This window comes from Urocampus carinirostris, chromosome 15 (genome assembly GCF_059441175.1).
Source record: "Urocampus carinirostris isolate Australia breed hairy pipefish chromosome 15, RoL_Ucar_1.0, whole genome shotgun sequence".
Lineage (NCBI taxonomy): Eukaryota > Metazoa > Chordata > Actinopteri > Syngnathiformes > Syngnathidae > Urocampus > Urocampus carinirostris.
Window position 1 is genome coordinate 3,025,099 of NC_142363.1, and position 23,992 is coordinate 3,049,090.

The window sequence follows — 23,992 nt, forward strand, 5'->3', positions numbered from 1 at the left end:
TTACCTTTTAAAAAAATTGTTTATTTTTTCCAAACAGTTGAAGAACAGCATTAAATTGCTGTCTTGGATTGGAATTTTAGGCAAATTTCAAAGGGTTGTTAAGGGGTTAAGACAGGAGATGGTAGCAGAGAGTAACAACGGTCCAAATTTTGGACAGCACATTTAAGCTGACCTGAATTTACATTTTTTTTCCTCTTTTCCCCCCGCAGCTGAAAGAGCAACGCGAGCGAGAACGACGCTCCAAGAAGAGCAGCGGCCCCGAAGAAGTCGGTGGGGAATTCGACGACTTGGTGTCGGCCCTGCGCTCGGGCGAAGTTTTCGACAAAGACCTAAACAAATTCAAGCGAAACCGCAAACGTTCCGTCCATCAGCTGGTGGAGGACGGCGGCAGTGCCGACCGCGAACGCACCGTCACCAAAGTCAACTAGTAGCGGGCGCCAAAAAATATACACCTTACTCCGCCCCCGGATATCATACGATCACTAGATCTAGACGCAAGGGCGGGTATACCACTGTGACACATCCTCACTCGCTTATCCATGACATCGCCAACTGTCATTTCCTGTTTCTCATCGTCACATGACCACAGAAGAAGACAAAACAAATGGTTGGGATTTTGTTAACATCTGGAAACGATGGAGCAAAGAACGATGCAGGTAGAGGTCATTTGACCTCATTGTGTCAAATATCCCCCACGGTAAGCGGTGCCAAAGCAGGAGAAGCGTGTCCGTTTATTCGCAAAACATTCTACTGGACTCTGGATTTACATACATTGAAAGTTATTTTATGGCATTTTGTGGGTCAATTTCTACTTTGCCTCCCGTCTTGTTTGCACTTCAGCTCCTTTTGCCTCATTTAGTGGCCACTGTCTCCCCTTGCCAGCAAATAAGATCAAGTAATACACACTTTCCATGCACATGTGCAACTCAGGCATGAATTTCCGTGTGCAGCTGCTAGCCTGCCTGGTCCTCGCTGATAATGCGCCTTAAATAAGCAGCAGAGTTTACAAACGGCCGCCAGTCATAGACATCAAACATGGGTTCTGCAAACACTTTAGAGTCAATTAATGCTTCCTTGAAAACTTAGTCGATGTGACAAATGCTACAACAGAAAAAGTAGTTTGGTGTAACACCAGTGGAGCGAGACATGTTCATTCTAAAACATGGGGAAAGCTGAGCAAGATGCTAGCTCTGTATCTGTGGCGCCTTTTGTTGCCACAAATTTCCCCATCCTCAGTCATTTTTCTGTCAGCATAAAAATACAGGCATATTTAATGATTTGCACAACCTTTATTCTCACAACCATTAGTATAACAGTGTAGTTACAGTGTTATTACAATACCTAACAGTAAGCGATGCTATAACCTTTTTCTCCAAAAGCACTTGCCTCAGCGAGCACTTGTTCTTAGTCCAGCATGAAGTTTTGTGATAAGGAGACAACATATGTTCTCTTAAGTTTTCCATTCGTATGATTTTTTTTTCTTTTTCTCTGCATTGTCTTGTTTTGACCTCACATTCACTTTCAAGTGCCTCGGACCCTCGTTTGTGCACAAGTACCATTCCTCTTTCTGTGTGGTGCTGCTAATGGATGTACAGTTAATATAAATATACACACATTTTTATTAAAGAAAAGACGGCTGATATGTACATATCGGAAGCATCAGCGTTCCCATGCAGTAAATGATCGAAAGCAGCTCTGTAGCTGGACCCAGGATGGTCACGATTAAGTTTTGCATCAAAATTATGTCCGAAAGGGGTAATGTAGTCTCTCAGCACTCTTAATTTTGCTTTTTGTGATACTATTTGAATGTGTTGCCCTTAAAATTAGAGCCACTTATATTATATTTTGTTTTCAGTTATTCTCCCTCCCCCACACCCAAATTGTGTATTCTTTCCCAGCGCTTCAGTTCCAGAACCTTTTTAATTTCTTTTGCTTTGATCATATTTACTGCGACCTTGTCAGTATTATTACGTTTGTGTTTCGTTTCACCTTTACATGTTTCCTACTGGCCATTGATTGGCGGATTTTGGAGCATAAGAGGCGGGACTCGAAATGCATTAGTAACTTCTTTTTTTTCAACGCACTTTTATTACGGGACATTTCCATTTGCAATGTTGATTTTGAGGATTTTTTTTGAACTGCATTGGGTGCTGAAAATATGAATTTAAAGAAAAGTGTTGTTCAATGTCCTAAAGAGGATGGGGTGAAGGTGATTGGTCGTCCGGCTGGGCCGCTGGAAATACTAGGGATGATGGACGGCAATTATGAAAGTTGACTGTCGTTCATGTCTATGTCATTGGTTTTGGCATGTTTGGGAAAAAGAAAATAATAAAGGGGAATGTTTAATTTGTTTTGTCCATATGTGCACTTGGCATCAAGATGCATGCCCAAAGAAGTGCAAACACAGTTTGCTTTTTGTTTTGAATAACAAGGAAGGTGCTTGTGCTCTAAAAAAATAAATAAATAAATAAAAGACAAAATTCTACACTCTGTACTGCCTGAAAAATATTGCACCCTCTTTTTTTGGAGGCTGTATAATTGTGAGGAGTCAGTATTTTTTATTGTTACAAATATAGTACCCTTCACAGAAAGTTGTACAGTTGAAATAAAAAAACAAGTATTTTGTACACCACTCTTGATGTTCGAGTTAAAACTAAAACGTTTGAGATGTTGAGGAATGTTGCATTTTCCTGTAAATTGTACCTCTATTTATTTGCCTTATTTAGTTTGCGATATTTGTATGTACACAGCATTACAATATACAGTATATAATATATATATATATATATATATATATATATATATATATATCATATTAAAATGAAATGAAAATTAATCAACTGTGGTCTGTTTAGGGTGGATATTTTGGAGACTTGTGTAAGATTGAAAATATTTCGTTTCATTTCTATAATATTTTTGTTATGTAAGTTTCCTCACCCTGTGTCTTTTGTAGGGTAACAATAAACTTTTGTCCCTTCCATTCATTTTGTTATTGATTTGAGCAGCGGTGACCGTCCTAAGGAGGTTTACAGAGATGTCTAAGCAGTAAACCAAAGAGACTATGGAGACTATGAAAAGGCATTGTTTTCTTTACTTTAAGGTTGGGTGCGTAATTTGAGGGGTCTGCAAATAGTTGAAAGTTAAATAGTTTCTCAAGTATGTATTAACAATGCCTAACTTAGTTCAAAGAGCCCTTACGCTTTATTTTCCATTGCACCTATCTGTTTTTGACTTTTATCGGGGCTGCTTGGGGCAGAAGAAAACCCTCAAGAATCTTCAAAAAAATATATATGTATATTTGAGCATGTCTAAGAAATGCACATCTATTATTTGTCACTCTGCTGCCATCTCTAGGTTTAAAATCACGTTTTCAAATGACGCAACCCACCTGTAAGATTCCACGTCACAATTAACATCACAGATATTTTTGGGGCCAGCAGAGAAGGCATTGCAGGCCCTCGCAGTCCAACACTGGGAAAATCATAATTCTAGTTCTTAGTCCTATAGTAAGAGTTCTATTATATTATTTTCTTATTTTTACCTTTGTTAACTAATTGGCTTTGTTAGTATTTGGCGTGTCCTGGTGGACACTAATGGTAAATGATTTTAAGTTCAATTAAAAAAACAAAACGAGGACAAATCAAATCCAACAAAACAATTTTACTTTGCAATAATGTAAAATGACAAAATAACATAAGTAAAAAACACAAAAGCCTGTGTGATATTGCTTTCCTTCCTTAAAATAATTCACTAATACTAATGGTGGTAGTAATATAACTATAAACAAACATACAATAAAGACAATTGCAATTCGTAGTTTTAAAAAGTAAATTCCATTTGTTTTGTTTTTTATGCACTATCTCATGTGTCAATTTATTTAATCAAATACTGGCATGTCATATCCCACCCAGTTGTGTCCTGTGATGTTTTTAATTATTAAAATGTGTCACCGAATATGTTGCCAAGATTCTATGAATTTTCCAGCCATATATTTTTTTTAATTTAATCATCAAATCATTATTTTCATCATCATATCATTCATATTCATTTATATTATTATATATCAGTTGTAACAAAAGCACCTAATGCTTATCTGTATATCTGAATGAAGTATTTCTTGTTGTATTCGCTTGATCTCTCAAGGTAACTATTCTACCTGGTGTTCTGATTTACTGTTGATGGGGAGACCTTGAGTCCGCCCTAATCGTATCATACCATTAGCAAAATCCAGTTAAATTCAGTCTTAACAAATATCTTTTGTGAAGCCTCGACTTCCTGACTTTGTCTGGAAAATCCCACTTCACTTATTTTCTGCTCTTGTCAAACCACACCCCTTTACTGAATTTGTCCTGTTGACCAGCCCGGAATCATCTGTTTATTTATTATCTTGTTCACTTATAATAGAAGTCCTAGACTCCTCTATTCAGCTCTTCTTTCTTTGTCCAAGAATCTCACAGAACCCTGGATGTTGATCTGAGCATGCGGCAGGACACATAGCATCTACCGCACCGGTCTCCAACGTGGTGCCTGCGGGCCCAAGGGTGCCCTGTAATAACAGTTGAGGTGCCCGCAGACCTGTTCTGAAAATAGCTCACCAGTGCTGGGTCATTGTGATTTTCTGGGAAAATATTTTTTTTATTGGTTGAATGAGTCTATTTAACCATATTTTAAATAAGTAATTAGGTAATAACGCAGTAACAACATGGTAGGTTATCATTTTAGAACGTCAAACAAATAAATTTCAGTTAATGGGCTTTGTGGCCCAAAAAAGTATCTATTCAAGCACTGACATTTTTTAACCAATTAAAAGAGTAGAATGAGAATTTGTATTGTATGAAACAAATGTATACATTCATCTTTTTTATTTTTATTGTACAGGAAATGGAACAAACAAAATTCAAATTAATGGGTTTTATAAAGCAAATAAGCAAGTTTTTTTAAGCTAACTATCTGGCAACCTTTTTAGCTTGCTCTCTTACCTTTTTAGCCATTTAAAGCTCGCTATTTAGCTTTTTACACGCTATTAAGCTAACGATTGACCTTTTTAGGTAGTTATCAAGCTAAATTTTGGCCTCCTTTCTAGCTAGCTATCAAGCTCAGTTTTTAGGTTTCTATCTCGCCATTTAGATGGCATTTTACTGTTTTAGCTACAGTATGGCTCTTATAGTCTTTAATTTTCTAGCTAAGCATCAAGCTACTTTTTTTTTGTTTGCTTTTTAGCGAGTTACCTGGCAAACGTTTTACCTTGTTTGCTAGTGAACAAGCTAGATTTTGGCCTCTTTTCTGGCTAGACATATAGCTTTGTTTTTTAAGCTACCGGTGTTCAAAAGCTATCCAGCTGGGTTTTTTATATGCTATGTAGCTAATATTTTACCTTTTACGCTAGTTATTACACAAGATTTCAGCTTCCTTTCTAGCTAGCTGGCTAGCTAGCTTTTTATCTGGCAGTTTAGTTGGCTATTTACTCTTTTAGCTTGCTATCCAGCCCCCTTTCAGTTTGGTACCTGTTTATATTTCTAGCAAACTATCAAGCTACCTTTTTAGCTATTTGGCAAGCCATCTAACTTAGTTGCTATTTTAGGAATGTACAACAAACTGGGTGCCCTTTCGGAACAAAAAGTATCTTTAAGGAGACCTCTGATCTACCACTGGAAATAGCATCACACGCATTTAAAAGGGAACAAGTAGTCCTACACTGTATTTTAGCTGAAATGTTGCAGAGCAGAGCAGGTTACGGACAATACCGCATTAGAACATTGTCAAATTAAAGTGAATGTGTGTGGTATTATCTTATAATGTTTGCAAAGTGTCCCTGTCCTGGCAGTCCTTGAGCACCGACATGACCGCCAATACTGATGATGCAGCTGTTTGCTTCATTTGCGTTGTGGCTTTCAGACAAAATGAAGGTCACAGCATCAAGCGCAGATAATAAAGTCATCTCGCACTGGAGTGCTGATGTCCTCCAACAGATCCTGCACCCAACCGGGTGTTGATTCTGTGAAAATGGGTTTCTCAATAGACAAACTTTCTAAATAGGACAACAATATCTCTTCCTAAAAAGAACTACAGAATTATGATAAGTGCTGGTGTGGCTGAAGAGGGTGTTCATAGGGATCTCTGCCTCACCAGGTTAGTCATTACCACCTTGGGCAGCAGCAACCACCGGAGAATCTGAGCCTAAAGCAACACTGCCTGGACAACCAACCACTCTCAGTCCAGCATTGTGGGATGGAGTCAGGCCAAAGCACAGGGCCGTCCATCAGCCCCAGCTTCATCTCCCCTACCCAGTCCATCCACGCCCCTGCATTCAACCATACAGTAGGCCACGGGTCTCTAACCCTTTTCAAGCATCAGGCTACTTTTTGTTACAAATTAGCGCAAAAAGGCACCCTGTTTAACATGAATTTCTAAAACAGCAACTTCGCTAGATGCTTGCTAAATAGCGTCGTTGTTTGTAGGCTAAGAAAGTGCTGGATTGCTAGCTAAAAGACTAAAAAGCCAACCAAATAGCCAGATAGAAAGGTAAAAACTAGACAGATAGATAGAAAGGATGCCAACATTTAGATCACATATGTCAGAGTCAAGGCCCGCGGGCCACATTAGGCCCGCGAGAGGGTTTTACCTGGCCCGCGTGACGATATCAATATATTATTAGATCCGGCCCGCAGGCCGCTGCAAGCCAGCAGCCCGCAGTACGCATGAATACTACATTTCCCACAATGCAACGGGGACGCGCCGAGCGGGAGCAAAGCGGGAGGCGGTTTGATTTATTCAGCAGTCGATCAGCAGCAGTCATTAGCATAACAGCAAAAATTAGCCCACAGATACCCATCAACAATGGCTAAACGGAAGGTGGACACTGAAAACCGGGGCTTTCAAACAAGTAATGTAGAGTTGTAGTAATACAGTACTGTATATAAATGTATGTAAATACAGTAATAATACAGTAATGTTTCCTGTGCAATTACACATTTGAAGTTTTTACTCCGTTCAAGTTTAAAAGTTAAATATGCACATAAAGAAGGTCTTGTTTTTTGTTGTTCCCCTCTGGAATTTTAAAGCTTTATTGTCTATGTTGACTATGTTGTTTTTGTTTGCCGACTCTGTCCTGGGAGTGTTTCTTGTTTTTCGGCTTTTCATGGAAAATAGATCTTGATGTGGACAACAGTCTTTTGATAAAATTGTCTCCTATTTAGCAGAGAAAATGACTTTTGATTGTTATTATTTGTTAATCAGTAATTCCTTTTTTTCACACTAACCCAGAGAAAGCACAGAAAGGAAAGTCAATGTACATTTGAGCAGGACAGATGAGGTTGTGTGTTGATTGCTATTGGTTTTAAGTAACAAGAGATTTTTGCACTTTATTTTATTGTATTTCGAGGCAATATTTCTTTTTAATAATTTCAGATGATTGAATGATAGAAAATGGTTATGAGTTGTTGTTATGAGATATGTTATGAGTTTTTTATATAAAGGACATTTGTATTTTGTGCCTGCTGAAATTAAAAATGACTGACAGAGTCATAAGAAAATATTGCTTTATTTATCCAATCATATTGTAATATATTTGTTGTGTTTTCAGTAGGTTAAATCTTGGTTTCAGTAAAGATTGGACAGTCCGGCCCTCGGCTTGTAGCCAAATGTTTTATTTGGCCCTCCGTCCATTTGACTTTGACACCCCTGATTTAGATAGATAGATACTTTATTCATCCCCGTAGGGAAATTCACACTTCCAGCAGCCTCCCTTGTTGTTTATAACAGATTAACATGATGCCCTCTGGGTACTTGCTGTAGTTTAGCGGAGTGGATGACGTCACACCCTAGTCCAAAAGTTCGACGTCCTTACGGCAGATGGAAATCTTTATGCCCAGGGATACACCACCTCATGTTAGCGAGTCCACCTCCTCTCCGCTTCCCGCAGGCTTTCGTGTCTCTGTCTAACAGCGCTGAAGCCAGTTAGCTCTGGATAGCTCCGTTCCAGGTGGCTCCACGTTAGCGTCCGGGATCCTAGACGTGAGCCACGTTTCCGTGAAACACAGCAAACTGCACTCCCTGTATGCTTTGATGTTTTTCACTAGCACAGCCAGTTCGTCTGTCTTATTTGGTAGAGAGTTCACATTTACCATGATTACGGACGGTACCGAAGACTTATAACGCCGCTAGCCGCTTAACTAGCTCCAGCTCTCCATCCACGATAGGGCCCCCTCGTCACGCCGGCACGATAATTTTTCAGGGCATGGAGTTTGTTCCTCGAATAAACGCATTTTTGTGCGTTAAAACCCATGTCTATAGGATAGAAAGTAATCCAAAGTGTAGTTGTCAAACGGGACGGAAAACACCGAAGATAGAAGCAGACAATAAAAACAATAAATCACAAAAGGTGCGGGATAACAGGGAGCTGCTAGAAGGTCTGCCGCTCGCGGTGGCACCGCTTTGATCTTTAGCTTGACAACTAGCCAAAAAGATAAAATGTTAGTTAGATAGCATGCAAAAATATGTTAAATTTAGCTAGCTAGCTAGTTTGCTAAATAGTTAACAAAAGGATTAAAAAGATAGCTAGCCACAAAGCTAAAATGTAGCCAGATAGTTAGCTAAAAAAACACACTTTATTAGTTCATTTTGCTAGTTTTTTCAATGGCTGGGTATTGGTCCGAAAATGATCCAATCTTCGTTTCCTTGTGGTAGATGTTGGAGAACTTATTAAAAATGTTAGTGATGGGCAAAGCCACAATGAGCAGGCCGGAGAAAATGCACAGCGTTCCTACCAACTTCTCGGCGAGCGTCACCGGGTATGTGTCCCCATAGCCCACCGTCGTCATGCTAATAGTGGCCCACCAGCAGCTGGCAGGTATTGTCTGCAGCGCCAACTCTGGGGACTCCCTCTCGGCAAAGTACGCCAAGATGGAGAACACTGAGATTCCCACGAACAAGAAAAGTGCCAGGAGTCCCACTTCACGGATGCTGCGCCGCAGTGTGGCGCAGAGAGCGCGGAGTCCAGCCGAGTGACGGGCTAGCTTGAGGACACAGAACAACCGCATGAGCTTTAACATATGCATTACTTTGCCCACATTCTCCAACCCATTGTCGTCTTGGGACGCCAGGCTTGAGTTCCAAGCCAGGGTCAGGTAGAAAGGTGCAACGGACATCAAGTTGATGACGTTGAGAGGACTGCATAAGAACTTCTTGGCTGAGGGTGTCACCACCAGACGGAGGAGAAATTCTGAAGAAAATAAGAAGACGCAAAGGTTTTCCAGGAAGGCAAACCACGGGTGTTCCACCTCCCTGTCGTTATGGTTCTGTAGACGGAATTCTGGCATGCTGTGTATGCACGCGGCCACAATGGACCAGGAGCACGGCCAAGGATGCGACGGCCATTGCTTTGGTGGAAGCTGAGATCGAAGCATTGTCAAGTCAGAGCCAAATGTCCCGACGGATGTCCGCACACCATGCGCCATTGAACAAATCCGCTTTGGACATTTCGACGGACGAGTCTGTGCTGTCCTGATCCCAAGCCAGGTCTGTGATCTGATCCAGGAGCTCCTGAAATTTGTCACAACAGCAGCAGTCCAGATGTCTGTCCTTGATGCCTCAATAATCAATCTCCTGGCAGAAGGAGAGTGCGCACAAACCATCCACCAGGTGCATTTTGCCCGTCAGGTAAAAGTTGAGCACAAAGCAGAAGAAAAGCTGTTCGCGGTCAAAGTAAAACTCTGTTTAGGCCGCAATAGCCTAGATCAGGGGTCGGGAACCTATGGCTCGCGAGCCAGATATGGCTCTTTTGATGATAACATATGGCTCGCAGATTTCGGTTTAAAAAAATTATCGTTTGCTTAAATGCATCCATCGATTTTCTATTGATCATGTCTTGTGCAGAGTTGCAGTTGCACGAGCGATTGTCTATTTTAATTGGATGATTACTGGGGGGCACAGGTACACGTCCCCTTTTGCGTCCATTGGCACTTGGCCGTTGGTCATTAGCTCAAAGCTAACTCTTCGACGGAGAAGATGGCGAAACGAAAAAAAGATGATGAATATCGTACATTTCAGGACGAACAGCCCGAAAAATTTGCCTTTGTGAAGAGGTATGCCTAATTTGCTATGACAAAATTGCATCGATGAAACAGTCGAATGTTAAGCGGCACTTCGACACACGCCATGCCCCCTTTGCACGGTCTGCTTTTGCAGAGCAATGTGCGCTGGTTGTCAAGAGGAAAGGTGCTCAGCCGTTTTACGGCTTGCCTCAACGAAATACGGATTTTTCTTGAAACGAAAGGCAACGAGCATCCTGAGGTAGCGAAAACTGAGTGGCTCCTCAAGTTTTATTATCTCGTCGATATTACCGAACATCTAAACCAGCTCAACGTTAAAGTGCAAGGCGTTGGAAATACAGTGTTATTCCTTCAACACGTTGCGTTTGCTTTTGAAAACAAGCTGGAGATCTTGATCAAGGATTTTGAAACAGGTCGCTTACTACATTTCGAAAAACAGAGTTTACAGAGGCATACACAACAAGTGAGCCCACTCAAAACATCTCCACCAGCTAGCTGGCTTCACATCCGGTCTCCTCCAGTCGTTCAAAGCGCACTTTGGAGAATTTCGTGAGCACTGTGGTCTTATTAAGTTCACCACCCATCCAAACGAGTGTTCACTGAACACAGCCGACCTGAGTTGCATTCCTGATGTCTCCCTGGTAGATTTTGAAGCAGAAGTGGCTGACCTGAAGGCCTCAGAGATGAGGATGAGTAAGTTCAAATCACTGAATGAAGAATTGGAAAGAATTGCATGACAGAAAGCGGAGTTGGCGAGCAAGCACATGAGGACAGAACTGGACAAACTTCAATCCAAAGACGAGCTGATTCTCAAAGCTTGGAACGCGCTTCCAGTCACATACCACACACTGAGGCGTGTGAGTATTGGTGTATTGACAATGTTTGGATCGACGTATTCATGTGAGCAGTCATTTTCACATCTCAAAAACATCAAGTCCAACCTACGATCACATTTAACGGATGAAGGCGTCAATGCCTGCATGAAGCTTTAACTCACCAAGTACCAACCAGACTACAAAACCATCAGCAAATCCATGCAGCACCAGAAGACGCATTAATGGTGAGTATTATAACATCATTATTTAAAATAATAAATTAAGACGCTTGTTATGCTCACATTTAATTGAATTCAGTCTTAAAATATATTATATGGCTCTCACTGAAACACATTTCCAAAAATTGTGCTTTTATGGCTCTCTGAGTCAAAAAGGTTCCCGACCCCTGGCCTAGATGGTAAGGCGCCCGCTTTGAGACTGGGAGGTCGCTGGTTCGCGCCTCGGCCGAGTCATACCTAAGACTTATAACATTGGTAAAGTGGTGGCGCCCTCTGTTGGCTGCGGCTGCATCGGCTCGCTACAATGGGTCAGGTGTATCGACATTTCGTTCTGTGTACATTGTTACAAAGAATGACAATACAAAGGAAATTATTATTATTATTATTAATAAAGTCGTCGCAGAGCTCTAAGATGGCTTCCGGGGAGCGGCAACGAAGAAGGCGAGCCAGGCGGGTTTGGGGGAAGCGTTTCACAACGCTGAGCTGCATTTTCCGCTTTAATCCACCAACATTGACCATGATGAAGCCATCGTCAGGAAGGTGAAGGCAGTGCATCTTCTTTCAGAGAAAGATGCTGACCTGGTCTGAGGAAAGGTTCAGAGGAGTGTCCACCTAGATAGGACACACACACAAATTAGAGTGAGTGGCACCATGCCTGTTTGCCAGCTAATCCCACTGACATCCTTTAAATCACAGGTGTCAAACAGGCAGCCCGCGGGACAGTTCAAGGGTTTCAATTGTAGCTCACAGGACAACACTGAGAAGAGCGCAAGAGAAAAATGAGCTGCAGTCTTAAATATGTCCACTTGATGTGACCAAAGCAAGATACCACCCGTAAATCAACCGTAGTAGTCTCTTTCTCTCTCTGTCTTTCAATTTTTTTCCCGTTTTCTCCCTCTCCCTTTTCTCTACATCTATTTATTGCTTTTTGGTCCTCTTTTTTTTACTTTATACCTTCTTCAAAACAAACTTTTCATGTAAGAAGTAAATCTCTGTGGTGCAATCAGTCAGGTCGTCGGCTGTTAACTGGAAGGTAGGTGGTTCAACCCTTCGCAGGGACTAGTGGTTCGTGAAGCGAGGTTTCTCATCTCACCTCATCTCATGAGCTGCACCGTTTATCCTCAGTCGGGTCGCAGGGGTGCTGGAGCCCATCCCAGCAATCATCGGGCAGTGGGTAGGGGACACCCTGAACTGGTTGCCAGCTAGGTTTCTATTGTATATAATTTGTCCCATTGGGTTTTACCTTCAATTGATAACCATTTCCAAGGTGTTACTTTTATATTGTCTATAAAATACACTTTGTGAGTGGGAAGCAACTCTCAATCGGCACAATCGGTCAGCGCATTCGCCTGTTAACTGAAAGGTTGGTGGTTCAACCCCACCCAGGCACAAGTAGTTGGTGAAGTGAAGTTTCTTTTGTATATTATTTGTTCTAAGAATTTACTTAAATGTACAACTATTCGCAAGGTGTTGCATAACAATTTCTATAAAACACACTTTGAAAATGAAAAGCAAGTCTCTGTGGCGCAATCGGTCAGCGGATTCGGCTGTTAACTTAAAGGTTGGTGGTTCAACCCCACCCAGGGACGGGGGGTTGGTGAAGGGGAGGTTACTTTTTTGTATTATTTGTTCTGTTGGATTTTACCTTAAATTTAAAACTATTTGCAAGGTGTTACATAACAATTTTTATAAAACACTCTTTATAATTGAGAAGCAAGTGCCTGTGGCGCAATGGGTCAAAGGTATCGGCTGTTAACTGAAAGGTTGTTGGTTCAATCCCATCCAGGGACAAGTGGTTGGTCAAGTGAGGGTTATTTTGTATATCATTTGTTTTGTAGGAAGGTGTTACTTTATACTTTCTTTAACAGGATGCAATGTGTTAACTATGGCAATATGACCTCTAAACAATATAATGTCCCTTGTGGTGTTCCTCAAGGCTCTGTACTTGGCCCCCTTCTTTTTAGTATTTATATGATCCCGCTTGGTGACATTATCCGCAAGTATAATATTAGTTTACATTGCTATGCAGATGACACTCAACTGTATGTGCCACTGGAAAAAACTGGACATTTAAGTTTTAGAAATCTGGAGGATTGCCTTACTGAGATTCAAAGATGGATGTCAAATAATTTTTTACGCCTTAACCCAGAAAAAACTGAAATGTTGATTATTGGTCCAGCTCACTGTCGTCATTTGTTTTCAAACATTACCCTGAACCTAGACAAATGTAATATCACCCATAGTGACTCGGTCAAAAATCTAGGTGTTATATTTGATCCTAATCTGTCGTTTCAGTTACATGTGAAAAATATTACTAGAATAGCTTTCTACCACCTCCGTAATATTGCGAAGATTCGTTCAATGCTGTCCCAATCAGATGCAGAGATTTTAATTCATGCGTTTATTACTTCTCGGCTTGATTACTGTAATGTATTGCTTTCTGGTCTCCCGATGTCTAGCATTAAAAGTTTGCAGCTGGTTCAGAATGCGGCAGCTAGACTTTTGACTAAGACTAAAAAGTTTGAGCATATTACACCTGTATTGGCCAACTTGCACTGGCTCCCAGTCCACTTAAGATGTGACTTTAAGGTTCTCTTATTAACATATAAATGTTTGCATGGGCTTGCACCCTCTTATCTCTCCGATTTGATTTCCCCCTATGTTCCTTCACGGAGTCTGCGCTCGGAAAATGCCGGTCTACTTGTGACTCCGAGAGCCAAGAAGTCTGCGGGCTCGAGAGCGTTCTCCATCCGGGCCCCGGTGTTGTGGAACGCCCTGCCTCTGGAGATAAGATCTGCAACCTCAACGGAAGTTTTTAAATTGAGGCTTAAGACACACTTCTATTCCAAAGCATATGATTGATGCCCACCTCGTATCCTGTTTTGTCCTGTCTTTTTCTGAGGCCTGCCTGGCTGATACGAAGGAGAAGGATGATTTGGGATGGGTCAGCGGACCGGGGTCTGACCTGCAACATGTCAACCCCTGCATTTACCAGCTGGCGTCGTCGTTGATGTCATGCTCTTTCCGGACATTTTCAACATCTTACCTAGTGTTTACTATTCTGTGTACAGTAATGCTAATTGTAATTCACCCTGTTCAATCCTGGAAGGGGGATTACCACATGTGAGGTCCTTTCTCAAGGTTTCTCTTTTCTCCTCACACTGAGGTTTTTGAGTTTTTCCTTGCCCGCATGCTGGTTTGCTAGTTTAAGATCAGGTAATTGTGTAATTTTGTAACTGTAATCCTGTGCAGTCCTTTGAGACATTTTTGTGATTAAGGGCTATATAAATAAATTTGACTTGACTTGACTTGACTTTAAAACACACTTTTAGTGAAAGAAGCAAGTTTCTGTGGCGCAATCGGTTAGCGCATTCGGCTGATAACTGAAAGGTTGGTGGTTCAGCCCCACCCAGGCACGATTGGCTGGTGAAGCTAGGTTTACTTTATATATCATTGTTTCCGTAGGATTTTACCTTAAATTGACAACTATTTGCAAGGTATTACTTTATACTTTCTTTAAAACACACTTTTAGTGAAAGAAGCAAGTTTCTGTGGCGCAATCGGTCAGTATATCCGGCTAATAGCTGAAAGGTTGGTGCTTCAACCCCACCCAGGTACGAATAGTTGGCGAAGCGAGAATGCTTTTGTATATTATTATTCTGTAGGATTTTACCTTAAATTGACAACTATTTGCAAGGTGTTACATAACATTTTCTATAAAACACACTTAATATTCGAAAAGCACGCCTCTGTGGCGCAATCGGTCAGCGCATTCGGCTGTTAACTTAAAGGTTGGTGGTTCAACCCCACCCAGGGGGTAGTGCAGGGGTCGGGAACCTATGGCTCGCGAGCCATATATGGCTCTTTTGATGACGGCATCTGGCTCTCTGAAAATTTCTGAACGAAACAAATTTTACTAATAATGTTACTTTAGCAAAATAATTAATAATAATAATAAAGTCAGAAAAAAACATGTCAAAAAAAAATAAATAAATACACACATTTTAATTTATATATATTTTCACCTGCAACTTTTCGTTCAGGCACGCAGCGAAGAGCCAATCTGTTCTCCGGTGAGCGGGAAGGTCCGCTACCCGGAAAGTCTAATTTTAATTGATAATTTACAACAATCTGCACAAGTCATTTTGAAGCAAAGAAGAAATATTTCCTTTCGTTTTTGGTTAGCTTTTTTTATGCAGGGTGAACCCTTCTAATCAAGATGACGAAAAGGAAAAGCGATGAAGATTACCGTACGTTTCAGCAGGAATGGACAGAGCAATTTGCCTTTATTGAGAGAGCAGGTTGTGCAGTGTGTCTTATATGCAATGATAACATTTCCTCGATGAAACGGTCAAATATAAAGAGACACTTCGACACACGCCATGCCACATTTTCAGCGAAATATCCAGTGGGAGACAAGAGAAAGAAGGCCTGTCAAGAACTACTTTCTACAGTCCAGGCGAGTCAGCAGCAGCTCCGTGTATGGGCCAAACAAGGTGATTTTAACTCTGCTAGCTTTGCTGGTTCTTTAGCAATTGTGAGGAGTGGGAAGCCGTTTACAGATGGCGATTATGCCAAATCATTCATGCTTGATGTGGCCAACGAGCTTTTTGACGACTTTAAGGATAAAGATAAAATAATCAAACGGATAAAAGATATGCCTCTTTCAGCAAGAACTGTGCACGATCGTGCCATCATGATGTCGAAACAAGTGGAGAAAAAACAAGTGAATGACATAAATGCAGCAGAGTTTTTTTCCCTTGCTTTGGATGAATCAACAGATGTCAGTCATTTATCCCAGTTCAGTATTATTGCACGCTATGTTGACGGTGACTCGCTGCGTGAGGAAAGTCTTGCCGTTTTGCCACTAAAAGGGACGACGAGAGGAGAGGATTTATTCAAGTCTTTCATGGAGTTTGCAAATGAAAAGAATCTACCAATGGATAAACTTATTTCTGTGTGTACCGATGGTGCTCCGTGCATGGTGGGGAAAAACAGAGGATTTGTAGCGCTGCTTCGTGAGCAGAACAGACCCATCCTCAGCTTCCACTGTATTCTACATCAGGAGGCACTTTGTGCGCAAATGTGTGACAAGCAGCTTGATGACGTGATGTCACTGGTCATTCGGGTGGTCAACTTTATTGTTGCCCGAGCTTTAAACGATCGCCAGTTTAAAGCACTGTTGGATGAAGTGGAGAATAATTATCCCGGTCTTGTTTTGCACAGTAATGTGCGTTGGCTGTCAAGAGGGAAGGTGCTTAGCCGTTTTGCAGCTTGCCTGAGCGAAATACGGACTTTTCTTCAAATGAAAGGCATTGAGTATCCCCAGCTAGCGGACACTGAGTGGCTCCTCAAGTTTTATTATCTTGTGGACATGACTGGACATCTGAACCATCTCAATGTGAAAATGCAAGGCATTGGAAATACAGTCTTATCCCTTCAACAGGCAGTCTTTGCATTTCAAAACAAGCTGGAAATCTTTACTGCGGATATTGAGACTGGTCGTTTACTACACTTTGAAAAACTGAAAGTATTTAAAGATGAGTGCACAGCAAGTGACTCCCCTGAACATTTTGATCTCCATCAGCTCGCAGTTTTCACATCTTCTCTCCTGACGTCATTCAAAGCACGCTTTGGGGACTTTCGTGAGCACACTAGTCTTTTTCAATTCATCACTCATCCGCACGAGTGTGATTTGGACAAAGTAAACCTGAGTTTCATCCCCAATGTCTCTGTCAGAGATTTTGAAGTAGAAGTTGCTGACGTGAAGGCCACAGACATGTGGGTTGATAAGTTCAAGTCACTGAATGAAGATTTGGAAACCCTTGCACGAGAACAAGCAGAGCTGGCAGGCAAACACAAATGGACAGACATGGACAGACTTCAGCGCGCAGACCAGCTGATTGTCAAAACCTGGAACGCGCTTCCCGTCACGTACAAAACACTGCAGCGTGTGAGTCTTGCTGTATTGACCATGTTTGGATCTACGTATGCATGCGAACAGTCGTTCTCACACCTAAAACACATCAAAACCAACCTGCGATCACGTTTAAAAGATGGAAGCCTAAACGCCTGCATGAAGCTGAACCTCACCACCTACCAACCGGACTACAAAGCCATCAGCAAAACCATGCAACACCAAAAGTCGCATTAATAGTAAGTCAGAAGTACTTTTCTTATCAATAAATACCTTTAATTTTATTTTGAACAACGTGTTATAACAGAGTCTTATTATAATATATATATTGTTGGTCTTCTTCGATTTAGATAAGAAATTGCTAACCTGAGGGCCTCAGACAGCGGTGAACAAGCAGAGCGGGCAAGTAAACATGGACAGATATGAATAAAACCTCAGCCTGCAGACCAGTTGATTGTTATAATTATAAATAATTGTTAGTTTTTGTTATTAACTTACAATGTTGTTCAAAATAAATTCTGTCTTATTATACTATAAACTCGTTGATTTTCCTCTTCCATTTAGCTGTTTTTGGTATTAAAATATACATATGGCTCTCCTAGGATTAGATTTTAAAATTTGGGTTTTTTCGGCTCTTTCAGCAAAAAAGGTTCCCGACCCCTGGGCTAGTGGTTGGTCAAGTGAGGTTTATTTGTATATCATTTGTTCTGTAGGATTTGTTTCCAACTCTATGAGTTGGCAAATCAACTAGTTAATTAAAACCAAATGTATCAATTAGAGACCGAAACATAACAGTAAGTGAACTGAATGGGGAGTTCATACGAATGTTAAAGTCCCCCATAATTATAATTTTGTCTGCATAGGTTACTAGTTCAGACAAAAGTTCAGCAAATTTGTCTAAGAAAGCTGTGTATGGTGCGCAATAAATAGTTACTACATAAATTGACAATAGAGCGGACCGTATAACAAGAACCTCGATCGCCTTGTAATTATTAGAGGTACGCGACACCGCCACCCTTCTTCAAAAGGCGTGCAACATGGCTGCTCACGGAGTCTTGAGGAGAAGTCTCATTTAGCGGTAAAAACTCATCCGGTCTCAACCAAGTTTCACATAGACCAATCAAGTTAAGTTTGTAATCACGAATAATATTATCAACAAGTAAAGCTTTAGGAGCAAGCGATCTAATATTTAAAAGACCAAATTTTAGCTTTGCGTAATCGTTTAACTTAGTTAGCTGAAGTCTTTATAGAGATCGTCACAAGATGTCGCCGTTCGGGTGCGTTGATTTCAGGTGTCGGTTGACCGGCAAGACCGGTGAAGAAATAATGGTGGAATTAGACACATCTCCGTGTCCTTCTTGCTCCTTCGGCTTTGCACACTTCAGACACTTCCCCGCACGACAACCCCTGTCCTGCCTTCTGTCTTTAAGGCGCCTTCGTCGCTTTGTAGGTGGAGTGGCTGACCACGGAGATCCCGGATCCCTTTGTAGCTCGTTCAGGATATCATAGGTGGTATAAAAAGTGCCCGAAAAGTCGAAATTTAGACGCCCACCCAATTGAATAAGTTCCTCCCGACTATAAGTCTTATTGGCCACGCATGTGTCCAAAAAATAAAGCAAAAAAGATAAGAGAACGGTAGTAAATAGAAGGTTAGCTGGATACTAACCGCAGCATCCATGCGCACCGCCATGTTGGATACAACCACGAGTGGTTGGTGAAGGGAGGTTTCTTTTGTATATTATTTGTTCCGTAGGATTTTACCTTCAATTGACTACTATTTGCAGGGTGTTACATAACAATTTATATAAAACACACTTTAAATATTAAAAGGAAGTCTCTGTGGTGCAATGGGTCAGCACATTCAGCTGTTAACTGAAAGTTTGGTGGTTCAACCCCACCCAGGAACGAGTGGTTGATCAAGTGAGTTCTATCTTGTCTATGATTTGTTCTGTAGGATTTTACCTCAAATTTACCGCCATTTCCAAGGTTTTGCTGTATATTTTCTTTAAAACACACTTTTTGAGTGGGAAGCAAGTCTCTGTAGCGCAATCGGCTCTTAACTGAAAGGTTGGTGGTTCAACCCCACCCACCCAGTGTTTGGTAAAGCTTGGTTTCCTTTGTACATCATTTGTTCCATAGCATTTCATATTAAATTGATAACTATTTGCAAGGTGTTACTTTATATTTTCTATAACACAAACTTTTTGGTCGAGAAGCAAGTCTCTGTTGCGCGATCGGTCAGCGTATACGGCTATTACCTGAAAGGTTAGTGGTTCAGCCCCACCCAGGGATGATTGGTTGGTGAAGGGAGGTTTCCTTTGTATATCATTGTTTTCGTAGGATTTTACCTTAAATTGACAACAATTTGCAAGGTGTTACTTTATATTTTCTTTAAAACACACTTTTTGAGAGAGAAGCAAGTCTCTGTGGCGCAATCGGTCAGCGTATCCGTCTGTTAGCTGAAATGTTGGTGGTTCAGCCCCACCCAGGCTCGATTGGCTGGTGAAGCTAGGTTTACTTTACATATCATTGTTTCCGTAGGATTTTACCTTAAATTGACAACTAGTTGCAAGGTATTTCCATAAAATGTTCTATGAAACACACTTTAGGGGTGAAAAGCAAGTTTCTGTGGCGCAATCGGTCAGTGCTTTCACTTGTCAACTGAAAAGATGGTGGTTCAACCCCATCCAGAGATGATTGGTTGGTGAAGCAAGGTTTTCTTTGTATATCACTGTTTCCGTAGGATTTGGAGGTGCTGATCTTCATCCTGGCCGCTTCACACTGGGCTGAGAATCGCTACAGTGAGAGTAGAAGATCACGGCCTGAGAAAGGCAACAGCACCACATCATGTGCAAAAAGTGGAGATGTAATGCTGAGGCCCCAAAACAGGACCCCTTCCCCACCAAGGCTGCGTCTAGAAATTGTGTCCATAAAAGTTATGAACAGAATTGTGACAAAAGGCAGCTCCGGTGGAGTCCAACTCCCAATGGAAACGGATCCAACTTTCTGCCGGCATTGTGGACCAGACTGTGGCACCGGGCATAAAGGGACGGCACAGCCCAGTTAAGACTGTTTGGTACGCCATACTCCCGAAGCACCCCCCACAGGGCTTCCCGAGGAACACGGTCGAATGCCTTCTCTAAGTGGACAAAATACTTGTAGACCGAATAGGGAAACTCCTCAGAGGAAGATGTGGTTGGTGGGATTGAGGAGGTCTTCAAAGTACTCAGCCCACCGATTCACAACGTCCCGGGTCGAGGTCAGCAGCGCCTCATCGCCACCGTACAGTGTTGATGGCACACCGCTTCCCTCCTAAGACGCCGGATGGTGGACCAGAATTTCCTCGAAGCCGTTCGGAAGTTGCCTTCCATGGCCTCACCAAACTTCTCCCATGCTCAAGTTTTTGCATCTGCAACTGCCAAAGCCGCATTCTGCTTGGCCAACTGATACCTGGAGTCTTTAAATTCTTAAATATTTTGACTCACAAACCTTAATCACGTTAGTCAAGGTCTTTCATAACTGTGGCTTTGCACTGAAATGAATGAACAAGCATTGTTAATAGCTGTACTTTATATCAGTTTCAGCTTTTGACAAAGGTTTTGCTGTCACCCTTCACAGGTTTGATGACTGAGCTTCTCACCTTATCTCTAAGGGAAAACCCAGACACCCTGCGGAGGAAACTCATTTCGGCCACTTGTATCCGGGATCGTGTTCTTTCGGTCATGACCCATAGTTCATGACCATAGGTGAGTATAGGAACGTAGATCGACCGTTAGATCGAGAGCTTTGCCTTTCGGCTCAGCTCCCTCTTCACCATGACGGACTGGTACAGGGTCCGAATTACGGCAGACGCACCGACCCGTCTGTTGATCTCCCGTTCCATCCTACCCCACTCGTGAACAAGACCCCAAAATACTTGAACTCCTCCGCTTGGGACAAGATCTTATCCCCAACCTTGAGGGAGCATGCCGCCCTTTTCCGACTGAGTACCATAGTCTCGGACTTTGAGGTGCTGATCCTCATCCCAGCCGCTTGACACTCGGCTGCGAATCGCTCCAGTGAGAGCTGAAGATCACGGCCCGAGGAAGCCAACAGCACCACGTCATCTGAAAAAAGCAGTGACGCAATGCTGAGGCTCCCAAACCAGACTCCATCCCCACCAATGCTGCGCCTAGAAATTCTGTCCATAAAGGTTATCAACAGAATCGGTGAACAAGGGCAGCCCTGGCGGAGTCCAACCCTCACCGGGAACGAATCCGACTTACTGCCGGCAATTCGGACCAGACTCTGGCACCAGGCATACAGAGACCGCACAGCCCGAATAAGACTGTGCGGTTCCCCATACTCCCGAAATACCCCCTACAGGGCCTCCTGAGGAAAACGGTCGAATGCCTTCTCCAAGTCCACAAAACACATGTAGGACAGGCAAACTCCTATGCACCATGGCCAGGACGAAAACCACACTGTTCCTCCTGAATCCAAGATTCGACGTCCTGGCGGACCCTCCTCTCCAGTGCCTCTGAATAGACCTTACCAGGGAGGCTGAGAAGTGTAATTCCCCTGTAGTTGGAACACACTCTCCGCTTCCCTTTCTTAAAGAAGGGAACCACCACCCCAGTCTGCCAGTCCAGAGGCACTGTCCCCGATGTCCACGCGATGTTGCAGAGGCGTGTCAACCATGACACGCCCACAACATCCATAGCCTTAATAAACTCCGGGCGGATCCCATCGACACCCGGGGCCCTGCTACCGAGGAGCTTTTTGACCACCTCGGTGACTTCAACCCCAGAGATGCGAGAGCCCAACTCAGAGTCCTCAGAGGAAGACGTGTCGGTGGGATTGAGGAGGTCTTCAACCACTGATTCACAACGTCCCGGGTCGAGGTCAGCAGCGCCCCATCGGCACTATACACAGTGTCGATGGCACACCGCTTTCCCCCCTAAGACGCCGGATGGTGGACCAGAATTTCCTCGAAGCCATTCGGAGGTCGGCTTCCATGGCCTCGCCAAACTCCTCCCATGCCCGAGTTTTTGCCTTGGCAACCGCCGAAGCCGCATTCTGCTTGGCCAGCCGATACCTGACAGCTGCTTCCAGAGTCCCACAGGCCAGGAAGGCCCGATAAGACTCTTTCTTCAGCTTGACGGCATCCCTCACCGCTAGTGACCACCAATGGGTTTGAGGGTTGCCGCTGCGAGAGGCACTGACTACCTTACGGCCACAGCTCCGATCAGCCGCTTCGACAATAGAAGCGCAGAACCTGGTCCACTCGGACTCAATGTCTCCCGCCTCCCTCGGGATATGGGCAAAGTTCTGCCGGAGGTGCGAATTGAAACTTCTTCTGACAGGAGATTCTGCCAGCCGTTCCCAACAGACCCTCACAACACGCTTGGGTCTGCCGGGTAGGACCGGCATCTTCCCCCACCATCGAAGCCAACTCACCACCAGGTGGTGATCAGTTGACAGCTCCGCCCCTCTCTTCACCCGAGTGTCAAGAACATGCGGCTGCAGGTCCGACGAAACGACGACAAAGTCGATCATCGAACTACGGCCTAGGGTATCCTGGTGCCAAGTGCACATATGGACACCCTTATGTCTGAACATGGTGTTCGTTATGGAAAAAACCATAGCGGGAATAGAAGTCCAATAACGAAACACCACTCGGGTTCAGGTCAGGGGGGCGTTCTTCCCAATCACGCCCCTCCAGGTCTCACTGTCATTGCCCACGTGAGTGTTGAAATCTCCCAGCAGTATGAGGGAGGCCCCAGGGGGCGCGCTCTCAAGCACACCCTCTAAGGACTCCAAGAAGGGTGGGTACTCTGAACTGCTATTTGGTGCATAAGCACAAACAACAGTCAGGATCCGTCCCCCCCACCCAAAGGCGAGAGGGCGGCTACCCTCTCGTCTACTCGGGTGAACCCCAACGTACAGGCGCCGAGCCGTGGAGCAACTAATATGCCCACACCGACTCTCACCACGGGCAACTCCAGAGTGGAAGAGAGTCCAACCCCCCTCGAGAGGACTGGTACCAGAGCCCAAGCCGTGCGTGGAGGTGAGTCCAACTATATCTAGTCGGAATTTCTCAACCTCACACACAAACTCTGGCTCCTTCCCTGCCAGAGGGGTAACGCTCCATGTCCCAAAAGCCAGTATCTGTAGCCGGGGATCGTCGCGCCAAGGACCCCTCCCTTGGCCGCTACCCAGCTCTCTCCGCACCCGACCCCTTTGGCCCCTCCAACAGGTGGTGAGCCCATGGGAAGAGGGTCCCACGTCGTCCCTTCGGGCTGTACCAGGTGCTCGCCAGCGGACCCCACCACCAGGCCTGGCTCCAGAAGGGGGCCCCAGCGAGGGGAAATTGAGGACCAATGTTTTTGCTCGTCATAAGGGGTCTTCTGATCTGCGTTTTGTCTGGCCACTCACCTAGAACCTGTTTGCCATGGGTGACCCTACCAGGGGCTTAAAGCCCCCGACAACATACTCCTAGGATCATTGGGACACACAAACTCCTCCACCACGAGGTAGGAGATCAAGGAGGAGTGTTACTTTATATTTTCTTTAAAACACACTTTTTCCCTGTGGCGCTATCGGTCAGCGCATTCAGTTGTTAACTGAAAGGTTGGTGGTTCAACCCCATCCAGAGATGATTAATTGGTGAAGCAAGGTTTTCTTTGCATATCACTATTTACAAGGTGTTACTTTATATTTTTATAAAAACACACTTTTTGAGTGAGAAGCAAGTCTCTGCGCTGCAATCAGTCAGCGCATTCGGCTGTTAACTGAAAGGTTGGTGGTTCAACCCCACCCAGGAACCAGTTGTTGGTGAAGCGAAAGCTATAATTCCCTTGGCTAAGAAAAAAAAGGAAAGAAACAAAGAGAAGAAAAAAAGAAAAGAAAAAAAAGGGAAAAAAATGATAATAAAGAAGAAAAAAAGCAGGGACAAAAACAGGTTTTGGGGGGTCTCTTTGTTCAGCATAT

The 23,992-nt window shown here is 43.3% G+C and overlaps 1 protein-coding gene and 1 pseudogene across 5 annotated transcripts in view; one reads left to right on the top strand and one right to left on the bottom strand.

Moving 5' to 3' along the window:
* LOC148351336 (disheveled-associated activator of morphogenesis 2-like) overlaps positions 1-2,980 on the top strand; it is a 171,627-nt gene extending 168,647 nt beyond the window's left edge. For all 5 annotated transcript variants that reach the window (XM_088354081.1, XM_088354082.1, XM_088354084.1 and 2 more), the window contains exon 26: positions 210-2,980. In XM_088354081.1, coding sequence (XP_088210207.1) covers positions 210-428 — 219 coding nt within the window. In that variant the 3' untranslated portion in view covers positions 429-2,980. The remainder of the gene's footprint in view (positions 1-209) is intronic.
* Positions 2,981-8,609: 5,629 nt separating this feature from the next.
* LOC148351337 (delayed-rectifier potassium channel regulatory subunit KCNS3-like) lies at positions 8,610-11,658 on the bottom strand (annotated as a pseudogene).
* Between the last annotated feature and the right edge of the window lie 12,334 nt (positions 11,659-23,992).